At 44.2% G+C, this 13,554-nt stretch overlaps 1 protein-coding gene across 1 annotated transcript in view; it reads right to left on the bottom strand.

Annotated features, from left to right (window-relative positions):
* Positions 1–13,554, bottom strand: part of RABGAP1 (RAB GTPase activating protein 1) — a 113,260-nt gene that overhangs the window by 2,652 nt on the left and 97,054 nt on the right. Inside the window, exons 20-25 of the mRNA XM_034793917.1 lie at positions 11,236–11,328; positions 10,282–10,392; positions 5,793–5,897; positions 5,183–5,266; positions 4,199–4,270; positions 968–1,165 (exon numbers count right to left, since the gene is read on the bottom strand). Of these exons, the coding sequence (XP_034649808.1) occupies positions 968–1,165; positions 4,199–4,270; positions 5,183–5,266; positions 5,793–5,897; positions 10,282–10,392; positions 11,236–11,328 (663 nt within the window). The remainder of the gene's footprint in view (positions 1–967; positions 1,166–4,198; positions 4,271–5,182; positions 5,267–5,792; positions 5,898–10,281; positions 10,393–11,235; positions 11,329–13,554) is intronic.

The following is a 13,554-nucleotide window of genomic DNA, read 5'->3' as shown; positions in this document are numbered from 1 at the left end:
TGAAATTGATCAAAATGGACCGTGAATTTGGTAGGGCCCTACGTATTGGAAATGCATAAATGCAAAGGAGGGAAAGGAATTTTGGTTGGTTCATGGGCAGAAAAATGAGCAAAATAAAATTTAGGCCAAACATCAGGAAGACTTTCCTCACCGTTAAACCATGGAACAGATTCTCAAGGGAAGCAGTGGAAGCCTTCTTGCTTGGTACATTTGAAAACAGACTGGACAAAGAACTGGAGAATACATGGAGGGAAACAATCATCCCCACTGAGCCAGTGCAGGGTCTACACAGGAATCTTGTATTTCTAACTGCTAAAAATCCATGATAATCAAGAATGAAGAGCAAGGAGGCTAAAAGTCTAAGCCACATTCTTTGCTAAATGCAGCTTCTATAAAACCACTTCTATTTAGGGTTATCTTAATGGGGTATTAATGTTTTCCTCCGTGCTTTAATTTTGATCTCTTCAGATTTAAATCAAATGGCCATTGAACATCATCCCTGTGGCAACTAAAGCATTAATCGCAATAGTATCTGAAAGCCTTCCAGTAGTGTGTTAAGCAATGTGACCAACATCTGTCATATGGTATCTGTTCTATCAGCAACTACAGTATTGTACAATAAAGAAAGTGATGAATCATATATTCTTCATCAGAGTTAAAATGGGAAGCATGGGGTTTACTTTTCCCATCCAGGCAGTCACAACAGATTAGCCTGAAAGCGCTAAGAAGCAACTGAGCAGATGTCTGAATTTTGTGACAGCAGGTAAAAAGGGGCTCATATGATTTTAATTATTTTATCTGCATCAGCTGAGTTTTCCAAACTAAATGTTTGGTTAGATCTCCCACACAAGAAATAGCAGGTTACAGTTTCAGCCAACAGTATCTACTCTAGTCGACCCATTCAAAATACATTTTTCTACAAATATAAGACAGCTCTGCTGAGTAACAAATAACCCCCAAGTATTACCTGTATTTTACACTCTGCTTCGACTAACTGCAGTTTGGTTTGGGCCAGCTCAAGCTCCATTTCCCTCAGCTGGTTTTTCAGACTCTCCTTTTCCTCATCTGTGTCCTCATCAGAAGCCTCCTTGGCAGAGCTGGCGACCTTCACACGTCCTTCTTTATTGAAGAACTCTCGGCAGTGTTCACAGTCATCCACTTTTTGCTAAAATCAAAAACATCTGACTGCATTTCTGTTAAGGATGCTGGTAAACTTACCAGAAACATTTCCTGCCCCTGCACTGGAGTAGTGTGAGGGGGGTGGGTGGAGAGTCAATGACCCACACGCATTTAGGCAACTCCCTTTATTCACCTGTGTGGGTAGACAAAATAGCACAGGCAAAGCAGGCAAATAAGAGCTTGCGTCACTCATACATCCCCATTCCTGCTGTGGTTTGTGGAGTTTTCTATGAAGTGTTTTGTAACACACACATAGGGTGACCAGATGTCCCGATTTTATAGGGAGAAGTCCTGATTTTTGGGTCTTTTTCTTATATAGGCTCCTATTACCCCCCACCCCCGTCCCGATTTTTCACACTTGCTGTCTGGTCACCCTACACACACATCACTTCTAAAGCAGCAGTAATGGGAGAGAGCAAGCAGGCGGCACACTCCTCACTCAACATCCATCCACACTGCAAAGGTCTCTGTGGTATAACTCCTCCCACCAACGTAACCATCACATTCAGGATAAGAAGCAAGATGCAATGGTTTGAGCAGGCACTAGGAACCAGGGAATCAGATCTACTCCCAGCTCTGCCACTGATGTACTGTGTGATCCTGAACAAATCACATAGCTGGTCTATGCCTCAACTTCAGAGGTCCATTCTACAAATGGGGGATTGATACTTGTCTTACCCCTGCAGGAATTCTGCACACACAAAATATTAAAATTCTGCGCACGATATTTTAAAATTCTGCAAAATTTGTCAATAAACGTGAAGGCTCCAGCATGGCAGTGGGGTGCACAGGCAACTGGCTGCATGGAGATGGGAGATCACCCTGCAGCCCCCCGCACCCTCACCCGGGGACACAAACTCAGCGGAGTCTGACCCTGACACAGCACAAGGGCCAGTCCTGCCCCAGAAAACAGCCCAGGTCACTGCTACTCTGTCCTAGGCGCAGCAAGTATGGGCAGGATCCAGTGTGGAGGGGCTTAATGTTGGGGGGATCCAGGAGTGGGGTAAAAGGGTTCTGTGTGGGGCAGCGCGGGGGGGGGGGTCCAGGTATGATCTGGATGCACAGGGGCGCCTTGGAGGGTTTCTGGATGTAGGGGCAAAGGGACTCTGCAGGGGGTCCAGGTGAAGTTGGTTGGGGCTTGGCAGGGAGGTCTGGCTGTGGGGGGATGGGGCTCGTCGGGGTGTGGAGGTTCACTAGGGTGTCCAGGTGCTGGGGGCTCAGCAGGGGGTCTGGGTGCTGAGGGAGTGGGACTCAGTGGGGTGGGGGTCCAGGTGCAGCTGCTTGGGGCTCTGTGGGGTGGGGGTCCAGATGCAGCTGCTTGGGGCTCAGTGGGGTGGGGGTCCAGATGCATAGGGGGTGGGGCTTATCAGGTGGGTGGGGGTTTGAGTGTGGAGGGCTCATCGGGCTGTGGTCTGGGTGCAGGGGTGAGGAGTCTGGATGCAGAGGGGTGGGGGGCATTGGATGCAGGGGGCTCATCAGGGAGGGCCAGGCTCGGCGGGGTGGATGTTTGGGTGCGAGGGGTTGGTGGGTAGTTCTGGGTGTGGGGTGTCGAGGCTCGGCAGGAGGGTCTGGATGCATGGGGGTTGGGCAGATCGGTGAGCAGCTCGCTGTACAGTGACCCCTTTCCCCCCGTGGTTGAGGAGCGATGGGGACAGGAAGTGGAGTGGGACAGGGGCGGAGCTTCCTGTAGCCAGAGGAGGTTTCTCGGGGTGGGTCTGGCCCTGACTACTCTGTGCAGGGGAAGTGCACTCTGCCCCCACCCCTAGCCCAGCTGGGACTAGCAGCTGAGCCCAGCCCAAGGTAGGAGCCACCAGCCAGGGCAGGAGCCACCAGCCAGGGCATCCCCAGGCCCGGGTTCGGGGGCTCATCACGGTCCAGGCTTGGCGGGGTGGGGGTTTGAGTGGGGGGGGAGCTCCTGGGTGCAAGGGGGTGAGGCTCAGTGGGGGGTCCAGATGCATGGGGGTGGGTTTGACTGGGCCCCACCTGGGGCGTCCCTAGCACCACCCCCTCCCACAGTGATTTACCTCTCTGCCAGCTGCTCCAGGCGCCTGAAACAATGTGTCTGTGCTGCTGGGGAGGGGCACGTGACTGCTCTGGCAGCTTCCCTTTGCTTCCCTGTCAAAAAGTCATTTTTCTGCAGGGAAGCAAAGAAATCTGCGGGGAACATGAATTCTGTGCCCGTGCAGTGGCATAGAATTCCCTCAGTAGTATTATCTACATAACTGGAATGTTATGAAGCTTAAAATGTCCAAAGTGCTTTGGGAGCCTCAGGTGACAGCATTATGGAAGTCCAAAGTATTGTTCACATTGCGGTAGCAGGTAATATGCAGTGTCCAGAGCTAAATAGATATTTCAAAAGATTTCACAAAGAGCCATGAATCTGGAAGAAAAATGATTGCACCTTCTGATCTGTGCTGAAATGCAATCAGCTTTATCAAGGGGGAAAATTCTCTGTAGAACCTCCTATGGATTAGATTTGACAGACACGAGGCAAACACCACTAAAACTAACTGGCAAGGCAGACCAAGCATGCACTGAATAGTCTGATGGCCACAGGACCACAAGTCCACTGGCTGCACAGGGTGACTGTACTAAGCACAGAGTCCAAGGGACAGTTTGTTGTTGGTAAAACTCTCTTCTTGGGATAATTATTTCTGCATTCCCTCAATGTTACATTATGGTCAAAGCAGGCTGGTGGTGCCTTCTCCTGCTACAGCAAGAAATCCCTCATGACAGCTTACATCAGTTATTGAACAGTAACAGCATGTTACAGGATGGTGTGGTAGGGGGAGCTGGAAATTAACTGCCCCTTCCTGAAACTATACGGCAGCCAACGAATGCTGTAGGTGCCATTTATTTCATCTGTACTTGTGCCAACAGCGAAACACGGAAGTTGCTGGGTGCAACACATCATTCTAGCTAATTCGTTAAAGAATTTTTTAAAAGATCATAAGTGCACAGATTCATTAGGTTGATAATGTTTAAATAGTGAAGATCCTGGTAACATGCATCCTCTTACCCGTATTTTCTCCATTTCAGCTTTATTTGCTGTTTGTTGCTTCTCCAGTCGCTCGCTCAGCTGGGAGCAAATCTAACAAAGCAAAATTCTGTTACCACGCAGCAGTTGCTCAATAAATATTAAAACCAAACTCCTGTGCTACAGCAGCAGCAAAGTGGAGATTTTAAGGGCCCCAGAAGAGTCAGGAAATTCAGAGTCAAGGTTTCTAAAGCAACCTGGATCCTGCTGCGTGCACGGAGGCATTACAGCAGGGTATTTCACTGCAGTCACACAACATACATGCAGTAATGCATGGAATTACATATGTGCCTCTAAGGCTGTAGCCAATAAGCAAATAAGTTTATAGTTCAGCCTCTCTGGGGGAGTCAAGACAAATTGAGAGGAAGCATAGTTCCTTCCATTGCCTTGGGAATCAAGTAAACAACCATGACAGTGGGTGTGGCTAGCCATACCTACCCCTTGAGGTTTGTTTGATGCAGCCTAAGGATATCTTGAGGCTAAATTCCTAGTAAATGGAGCTATGGATTGGATATCATGCACTGCAGGAGTGGGAATCCAAACCTAACATTCTGAAACACTGTCATAGGGCTGAACCAAACTAAAGGGCTTCTTTATCATCACCATCTGGTGGGAGAAGGGACTATGGGGGAGAAAACTTTTGGAGTGAAGTTAGCAGCAAAGCCTTTAGATTGTAAGACCATAGCCCATTCAAATAACTTTATGTTCTTCATAATGGATACGATGGGTAATTGGCACGTGGCACCCTATAAAGATTTAAGTCAGAGATAAATAGAACATTGTGATCTCAGCCAAAAAAGCATGAAAACCACCACAGCTGCTCCACTTAAATATCTCAGAAGTCCCAGTAAATGCATGGCAAATATTGTACTTCTATGGGGATGTCTGGAAAATAAATGCTAAATACCAGAGAATTTCCTGGCATGTGAGAGCAGTATGCCCCATCCCTATCCAAACTGCACTTACCTGTTTATAGTCACCAATAATAGAGCTATTCTTTTTAATCTCCGACTCTGCCTTGTCTAGTTCCCTACGACACATTTCCTTCAGCTGCAGTAAAATAAAGAGAAAGATTACATATTTACAATACCTTAAAAAATAATCTGACGTCTGCAGAAGACAACCCACCTTCACTCCTCTAACTCATAACCCTTCGGAGATGACAAGCCTTTCTACCTCTGAGAAGCAATGGGCTAGTCCAGCCCCACTGCAATCTAGGGTGTAGCTACGAAGCTAGTTTGAGACACTGATGGGCAGGTATATCAGGAAAATTGGGTTGGTTTGTGGTAGGATATGTACGAGGAATTCACTGGGGTAAATGGTGACAGTTTGAATCCTATGTTGCTTCCATCTGTAGTAACACTGTCCGCATGCATCCATGCTTCCAAGTTAGTTAAATATTAAATTACAATAAGCAGCAGCTTTCAAAGGGACCCTGAACTCTGTTTCTCTATGCTCTTTACACTGATCGAGAGGCAGAAGGATAACTTGGAACAATAAGCCCTTCCTATGCAGGTCTCGTTTTCTTAATTTCCCTGCTTTACAGAAACGTGAAAGCAACAGAAACGCCCATAACCTGAGCAGACTCCTCTTCTAGTCGCCTTTTTTCTTCTTCTGCATCAATTAACTTCTGTTTGGTCATTAGCAATTCCTTATTCAGCGCATCCGCCTTTTCCTCTGCCTGAAACACACACCATAGAGCAGAACATCAAGCACAGGATTTCCCATCACTAAAGAATTGTATGCGCCATTGTGCCTATGCCTCTTGGCATCCAACGGCACACCAGACCCATGGGACTCTGCCAAGGCAACAGCCTCATTCTACACTCTTCGGTTTCATTACAAGTACCATCAAAGGAGATAAAGGGACCATTTTTGATATCAGATCATCACAAGAACAAACTTATCTGTCATTTTTGGTGCTTCCTACAGCTTCAATATGAAAAACAGTTCCCCTGGAGACTGCATGCCTGCTGCACAATTATCCTTATTCCCATCAGGCGGACCTTAGTAGCAGTCCTCACCCTGACCAATCTCACAGGAGACCCTGTTCCCCACTTCTCAACCATCATTTAACAGAAGAAACACCGCAAAACCGAGACCTTATTATAAAGACTCTCTGGCTGTTCCTAGTATATTCTGAGAGTCCATGGAAACTATGCAGGTGAAAATTAAAACAAGACTACCTTTGCTAAAATACATGAGCAAAACACATTGGGAGACTTCTTTTTATTTGCATCTATTCACTTGGTAACCAACAAAACTCAGTAAACCACAACTGGTCTCCTAATGTGAGTGAATGGCCAAGTCCTGTAGTCTTATCCTTATGAAGGTAGAAATAGCACCTGACAGATGCTTAATCACATCAATAGAAAGACACAAATTAATCATTTCTGGGGGGTGGGAGAGTGAGAAGGAGAAAGTCCTTAATGATTTAGCTTTCTGGGCCACATAACATGTTTTCTTTCATGTCCTATGTACTGCCAGGCACACTGTACATGCTTCACAAATAGCGAATGGTGGTTAGCCTAGAAGACTGGGAGTCAGTGTGGCATCTCTGTTCTGCATAGATAACCCTCCCTCCAAAAGCTCTTCTTTAATTTCAGTGACCGGCCTCAGCAAAGTCAGCATCTGAATGATTGCTCCCAGGAAGAAATCCAATTAGAGAAATAATTACTCCCTTTTCACTTGGGCCTGGGACCAGAATAGTAAACTAAAGGACAATGGAAGACATAGAACAGATAACTATTTGAAAGATGATCTATAATAAAAAACTTTAACAATCCAAATCTCATGTTCACTTTGCAAATGTCCAAGCTGTGGTGAGAATACATTCATTGAGAAAGCCCCATGAGAGCTTCGCCAAATCAAAATAGACATGACACCTGCCCATGAAGGCAGTTACTCCCTCGTTTCTTAAGCCATCCAGAAGAGTTTGCATTACAAACAGCATCTAATACAAGCAAATGAGAACAGTCCAATGTCAATCTGTTCCACTACGTACCCAATACCCAGGCAGAAAATGTGTACATTGAACAGAAAATTAAAATGAGCTTGGCGTACAGTACTCCTTGCTCCCATGAGTTCCCTTCGATCTGAGCCCGAGGGATCAGTGCAGTACTATGCCAAACCACTTCACCACAGCTGTACATTAACTCGTCTTTCTGATCAGGTAAGACAGAACACATTTCTTCACTTTCCTTCTGAGATCTACTAGGATGATGAGTCTGGCCTTGATAAATACCTTTTGGGGATGTAAAAAGACAAAGGATAAATTAAACTGGAAAAGACCAGAACTGACAACAACCTTGAAAAGCTCCTTAGGTTGATTCCCCCCCCCCCCAATCACATAAGATAAGTCACTCAAAACCATTACTGCAAAGGTATGCATCTTTTCCAACATTGCTGTTTAAATACAATAGCTCAGGCCTCACAGATAGATGTATTGATTACATATATGATCAATATGATCAATAACTCAAAAGGTTTAAAGACTTCAGAAAGCAACTGTCTCAATCCCTTTGAAAGGAAGAAAATCACAGTGAATTTTAGTCCACTAAAGTTTTGATGATCCTTAAAAATAGGGGCACAATCCTAAGGGACGGACTTGTCGATATCCATTGGCTCCAAATTGTTTTGAAGTTGAAGAAAGCTGGACATCTGACTCCAACAAAAGACGATGACTGAAGCTTAATTTCTGGGCTAGTATAGAGGAAATGAAGGAAGCTGCTTAATTTCCATTCTTTGCTTTGATCTATCTAGGCTATGAGATTGCAAACGTGCCTTTAAGGGATCAGAAAGGGTGTATTACACAATGTCTTTTAGTACTTTTCTTCCAGGAGAAGTTGACTAGTTGAAATGGAACATGATCTCAGGGCCCAAACAGAAGAATTAATCCAGTGTCAAATCACGGAAGTCCCCTCAAGGGCAATTCTGTCAACTTCATTTAGCCATCTTTGGAGGATGGACAGATTATAACCAAATCCAATGGGCTACCTCAGAAGTTTGGCTTAATTCTGCTTTGTATAAGCAAGTCAACATTAGAGCACAGCTAAATCCCATATGGGTTCAAGTGGTCACAGAGTTACTAGTGAATATCAAAAGCAACAAAAGATGCATTTTATGTTGGGGCCCATCCTTTGAGCACAACTGCTCAGCTGTCCTCATATTCCTCTATTATGTCTTTGCTGAAATGGAAAAGGAGGTGTAACAAGGTGAACATGCTGGTATTTTGTGAAGTCCCTACCCAGAACAAAAGGATAATGGAATTTATTATTCATATTTATAGCAGGTTTTCATAACACTACAGAGCATTCATCCACTGGTATAAATTCTCACTCTGAAACAGTAAGAACTTCCAATATTTTTCCTGAAGAAACTTTCCCAGTAAAGAGTGGGAATCCCTACTTCACTTAGGTTGGTGGGCTGAAACACTTTAAAGTCTGTCAAATCCTGGCTTATACAATTTCTAAAAGCCAGCTTCCGCTGGGATTTCACAAATGAATGTATCTTCATACAGAATGAGAATGGTATGACACAAGCACTTTCTTTCTTTCCCACGTATTTCCAGGTGGATTGGTAATATCTACATCAGTTCAGAGGCAGCAGCAGAAATGCCAGTTCATTTTGCCCTACCATGTGTGCTGTCTAAGGCAGTGTTTCAGTCCTTCTGTCTCTGCAAAAGTATATTCTAGCAAAACATCCCCAATGTGATTATCTAAATCTGACATGAAGGGAAGAGACAGCAAAGAAAAACCCAAGTAACACAACTGGAAATCAAGCATCTGTGCAAAATGAACAAGGAACAAGAAGATGACCGAGTTTTATAAGAATCTTTGAAGACGTTAATTTTTAGCATCAAGGGTATTCTCTCATCTTAACACACCTGTAAACACTTGATCAGTACAAGAATGTACCCTCCAGTGCATTTGCCTTTAGAAAACTATTGATATGGGAAATGACCAATGTGACTGCAAATACATTGGAGGGCGTGGAGGGTGGGGGTGAAGAGTCATAATAAATTCAATCCATATTGGCACACTTCAGCAAGCCAAAACACACAGGATGAAATTTTGAAAAGCACCTAAGAGACTTAAGAATCTAAGTCCCATTGAAAGTCAAAGGGACTTAGTGGTTCTTATGTGCTTTGCTGACAGTGAAACGATATACACAGACTAAACGGCTACCAGGAAGTCAGAAAACAGAAGACACCATAATGTCACTAAGGGTCAGAAAATGGGCTTTCTAGACTCCAGCTACATACTGTCTCTTATCCAACATAGTGGCAAAAACAATCAAGAGTGAGAAGCACCTGCATCCTGCAAGACCAAGATGGGTTTTACAGTCTATACATGTAGCAACTGCTCAGCCACCTCTGTGACAAACACAGAAGCCATTCTACACCAATTACACTACACAACATGAGAGGAAGAACAACATTGCTGATTTACACGCTAGGGGATATCAGGGAGGTCAGAATGCAACTTTCCAAGTAGGAATTTGGCTCCATGAAAGAGCCAATACCTCTTCTCTCCCTCAAATTACCTTGGGCTCTTTTCATGACCGGGGAGGGGGGGGGGTGAGAGCCTCAGTTTTAGGTATCCTTCAGATGGGACCTTCAGCAGCATAGTGCAGCCTAGTGCCATGCTGGGATAATCACCGAGTACTGACTTGGAAAGAAGAGCTGCGCTTACATCAAGCACCACCACTTGTTGAATGTCCCTTAAAGGTCTCCAATTCAATAAATGGCCAAACTTGCCCTTGCTTACCTCGTGAGACCTAAGAGAATCCTGGCCTGGCCACGGTAGTAGGCTTTCCATTATAAATATATAAGCAATCCATAGGCCTGAAGGCAAAAGATAAATGGAAAAACATCCCAAGGTGAAGAAATAATGTGAGATTTATCAGTCTCATAAGTGGAAAATGCAGGTTTGCAAAGTAATTGTAAGAACACGATCCATCTATGGACACCCACAATGAGACATTAAGAATTAAATGAGAGGAGTAAATAGAAATGAAGTTTTGCTTATCTGCACCCAAGAGCAGAGGGAAATGTTTTGCCTTACATTATCTAAATCCTTCCGCAGTGCAATCTTGCTGGTGACCAGTTCATGGGCAAGATCATCATTTTCTTGTTCAAGCCTCATATTTGCTTCTTGCAGTCGCCGGTTCTCTCGCTATTGGAAACAAAACGCCCGAGTTTAAAAAAAAGCTCTTTCAAGGAGTTTGTTTACCAGAAACTGTTTTGAGTGCCTCTCCGCTCACACATTCACTCTGTAAGACCAGCCTGGAAACCCAATTCTGGCTGCATGTGTTTTAGTGACAACAAATAATTAACTATTTTATATTCATCATATGGTTAGCGAAGCAAAAAATGACCTTTGAGAAGCAGCTATTTATTAGTAACTCTGCTTCGCCATTACTGGGAAGCTCACTGAGCCATAGCAAAGCTTTGGGCAGCGGAGAGGTGGGGGTGAGAGTCCACTGCCAATGTTCCCACAAGCGTTTCCCTCCGAGGCTTGCAATAAACTTTGTGGGCTGTGAAAGGAGGGGTGTGTGTGTGTGTGCGCGCGCGCGGGGGGGGGGGGGAGGGGGACAGAGGGGAGGGGGGGGAGGGGAGAGAAGAGAGAAATGGGGGAGGAGAGTGAAGACTTTATGGCGGTGAGCTTATACCCACCAGAATTGTGTGTGTTTGTTTAAATATCTGTCACTTGGTGACATCAGCACATTACACAAATGGACTCTTCTGAGGCAGTTTTATGAACCCAAGTGTAAAAGTATAAATCTGCACTATCCCGCCCTTCAATTTAATGGAAACATTTTACGAAGGGGCTTGCTCTGGAACGTCCCTACTGATCAACACAAGTAGGCATTTCTTTAAATGTTCATTTGGCAGAATTAAGCTGTCCTAGCAAAATCTCTGCATGCTGGCAAATAAAGAGAAACAACTGAAAGAAACAGAATTTGGAGCAGGACTTTCCTGAGAGGCCTCAAAATGACCTAGGTGTGCAGTGTGTTACCTCAAATCTTTCTATAGGATCCTCCTGTTGTGCTTGTTGCTCTCTCATGGTATGATATTCCTTTTCATATTTCTTCAACTTCTTCTGACCAATCTAAATTAAACACAACATATTAGTTCCTGGCCAAAGTGTCAGTGGTGCAAACCTCAGGCAAGACCTGCCTGCTACAAAATATGATTAAAATGTTTCCCATGTATTCTGAGAGTGAAGTAATTAGAACTGGGCAAAAATTTTTGACCTATTCAACGTAATCAAATAAATATTCTGTCACTTCCTGCCTTCTTTGGAGCACAGGTGTTTATCTGATGAGGTTGAAGTTTTAAGGCTGCCTCTTCAGCTTTAATTTTTAACGTCATGCGTACATGCCTTCTATGCTTTTTATGAAACTGCTAAAACAGGAAGGGCCTGAGCAAGGGCGGCGGGAGGGGGATAGCTCAGTGGTTTGAGCATTGGCCTGCTAAATCCAGGGTTGTGAGTTCAATCCTTGAGGAGGCCACTTAGGGATCTGGGGCAAAATCAGTACTTGGTCCTGCTAGTGAAGGCAGGGGCTGGAGTCGATGACCTTTCAAGGTCCCTTCCAGTTCTAGGAGATAAGATATCTCCATTATTTAAGGTTCATCACACAGCTCTGCTAGCTCATACCTGACTTAAAAAATCTCCAATCCCAGGGCTGCCTGTACATCTCAGTCAAGCCACAACAGACTACATCAGCACCAATGGGAGAGAAGGATAGAGAAAAATGATGGTCTGGTAACAAGCAGGTAAGGCACCATTCTGGAACTCCGGAGATCTAAGTTCTCCTCCCAGCTCTGTCAGAGACTCCCTCCCTTTGGGACCTTGAGCAAATGAGTCTCACTGCCCCAGTGTTCCCATTTGTAAAATGGAGATAAGAATCCTCCTCTTCTTCACAGAGGGTGGATAAATTAATTAATGCATATGTGGTGCTCAGACACTACCATTACAGAAGACACAGAAAAATCTTTAAACAAAACCCACCCCACCAGAGCCTCTCCTTCTGTTGAGGCTCCGAGACATGCCAAGTGCTGTAGTGGCTTAGCAATACAGCCTATGCTGAGACCACCAGGCTCACTTCACTTGTGGACTAGCACTGATTTACACTGGCTCTCCAATGATTAAAGGCTGCTGGGCCTTACTATTATCTCAGTAAGCTAGCTACATGATAAATGGGGATGGCTCCTTTTTTTAAAGTATTTGTTTAAACAAATCTTTTGCAAAAGAGTAAGACAGACATATGAAAATCAGTTTATGGTTATTTCCTACTTTATCATTAACAGTCTTGCCCGAGATGAACAAGCTGCAGAAAACTAAGAGCTAGGCTCCCTCTAGTGAGATTTATACAGAAATGTTTTAACCAGATTTCGACTGAAATATTTCAATCTCCTTAGCTGGAGTCTCTGTGCAGTACAATTACAGTTATAAGAGTTAATCAGGAAAAATACAGAGTAAACACTTAATAAACACTCACAAGGGATCTTTAGGAACTAGCTTCATTCTCGAGAAAGGGTTAAAATCTTAATAAGTAGTTTGTTTCACTACATAAGGACTTATTGAAACATGTCCTGGTTTTTACATGCTGAATCTCACATTAGTGAGAATGTTAAACATTGAGAAGGAAGGAAATAAGCACACACCAATGTATTCAACTCACCACACTTCTGAGTGTATCAGAACCAATCTTAGCTCTAGATATGAGTTACTGGGTGATCACAAGGTTCTTTTTGTGATGATCACCAATATACAGCCCCAGTGGGAACGGTGCGAGTGGAACGGCAGCAGAAATCTTGGAATTTGCATTGTGAGACACAGAGGAGGCAGGAATCCCAAATTCTAGTTTTTCTGCGGCAAGGAAGGTAGCAGTGGCTCTTTTTACATTTCACTGTAACAATGAAGTGTGACCTTAAGAATCTAGCATTACTTCATGCTCATCATTAGCTGACCTCCTTTTCAACAGAATGCTGTTGTAATCACAATGCCTCAGCCAGGCTACTTTTCCCTTCCTATAAATGATTCAGCTTGACATCAGGGCCTTTTCTGTTCAAAAGCATTTTCAGGTAAAAAGCAAGAGATTTTTTGTGTGTGTGAGACAGCAATGGGCTTATATTTTAAGTCGAACCAATTACATGCAGCATTCAAATAAAAAAAAAAAAAAAGTGTGCATGGGGGTGAGAGCTGCAAGCATTGGGCTTTTGCTCAGAGCCCAGTGTAGCAACCTGCATTCTCTTCAGCAGCCTTCCATATTCTGTTAACCCTTTCAATGCAAATTGCATCTGGCTTCCCTATATAGTACAATATATATGC

This window comes from Trachemys scripta, chromosome 17, assembly GCF_013100865.1.
Source record: "Trachemys scripta elegans isolate TJP31775 chromosome 17, CAS_Tse_1.0, whole genome shotgun sequence".
Taxonomy (NCBI): domain Eukaryota; kingdom Metazoa; phylum Chordata; order Testudines; family Emydidae; genus Trachemys; species Trachemys scripta.
Note: the sequence above shows the minus strand (reverse complement) of the source record. Positions and strands in the feature narration are given on the sequence as shown.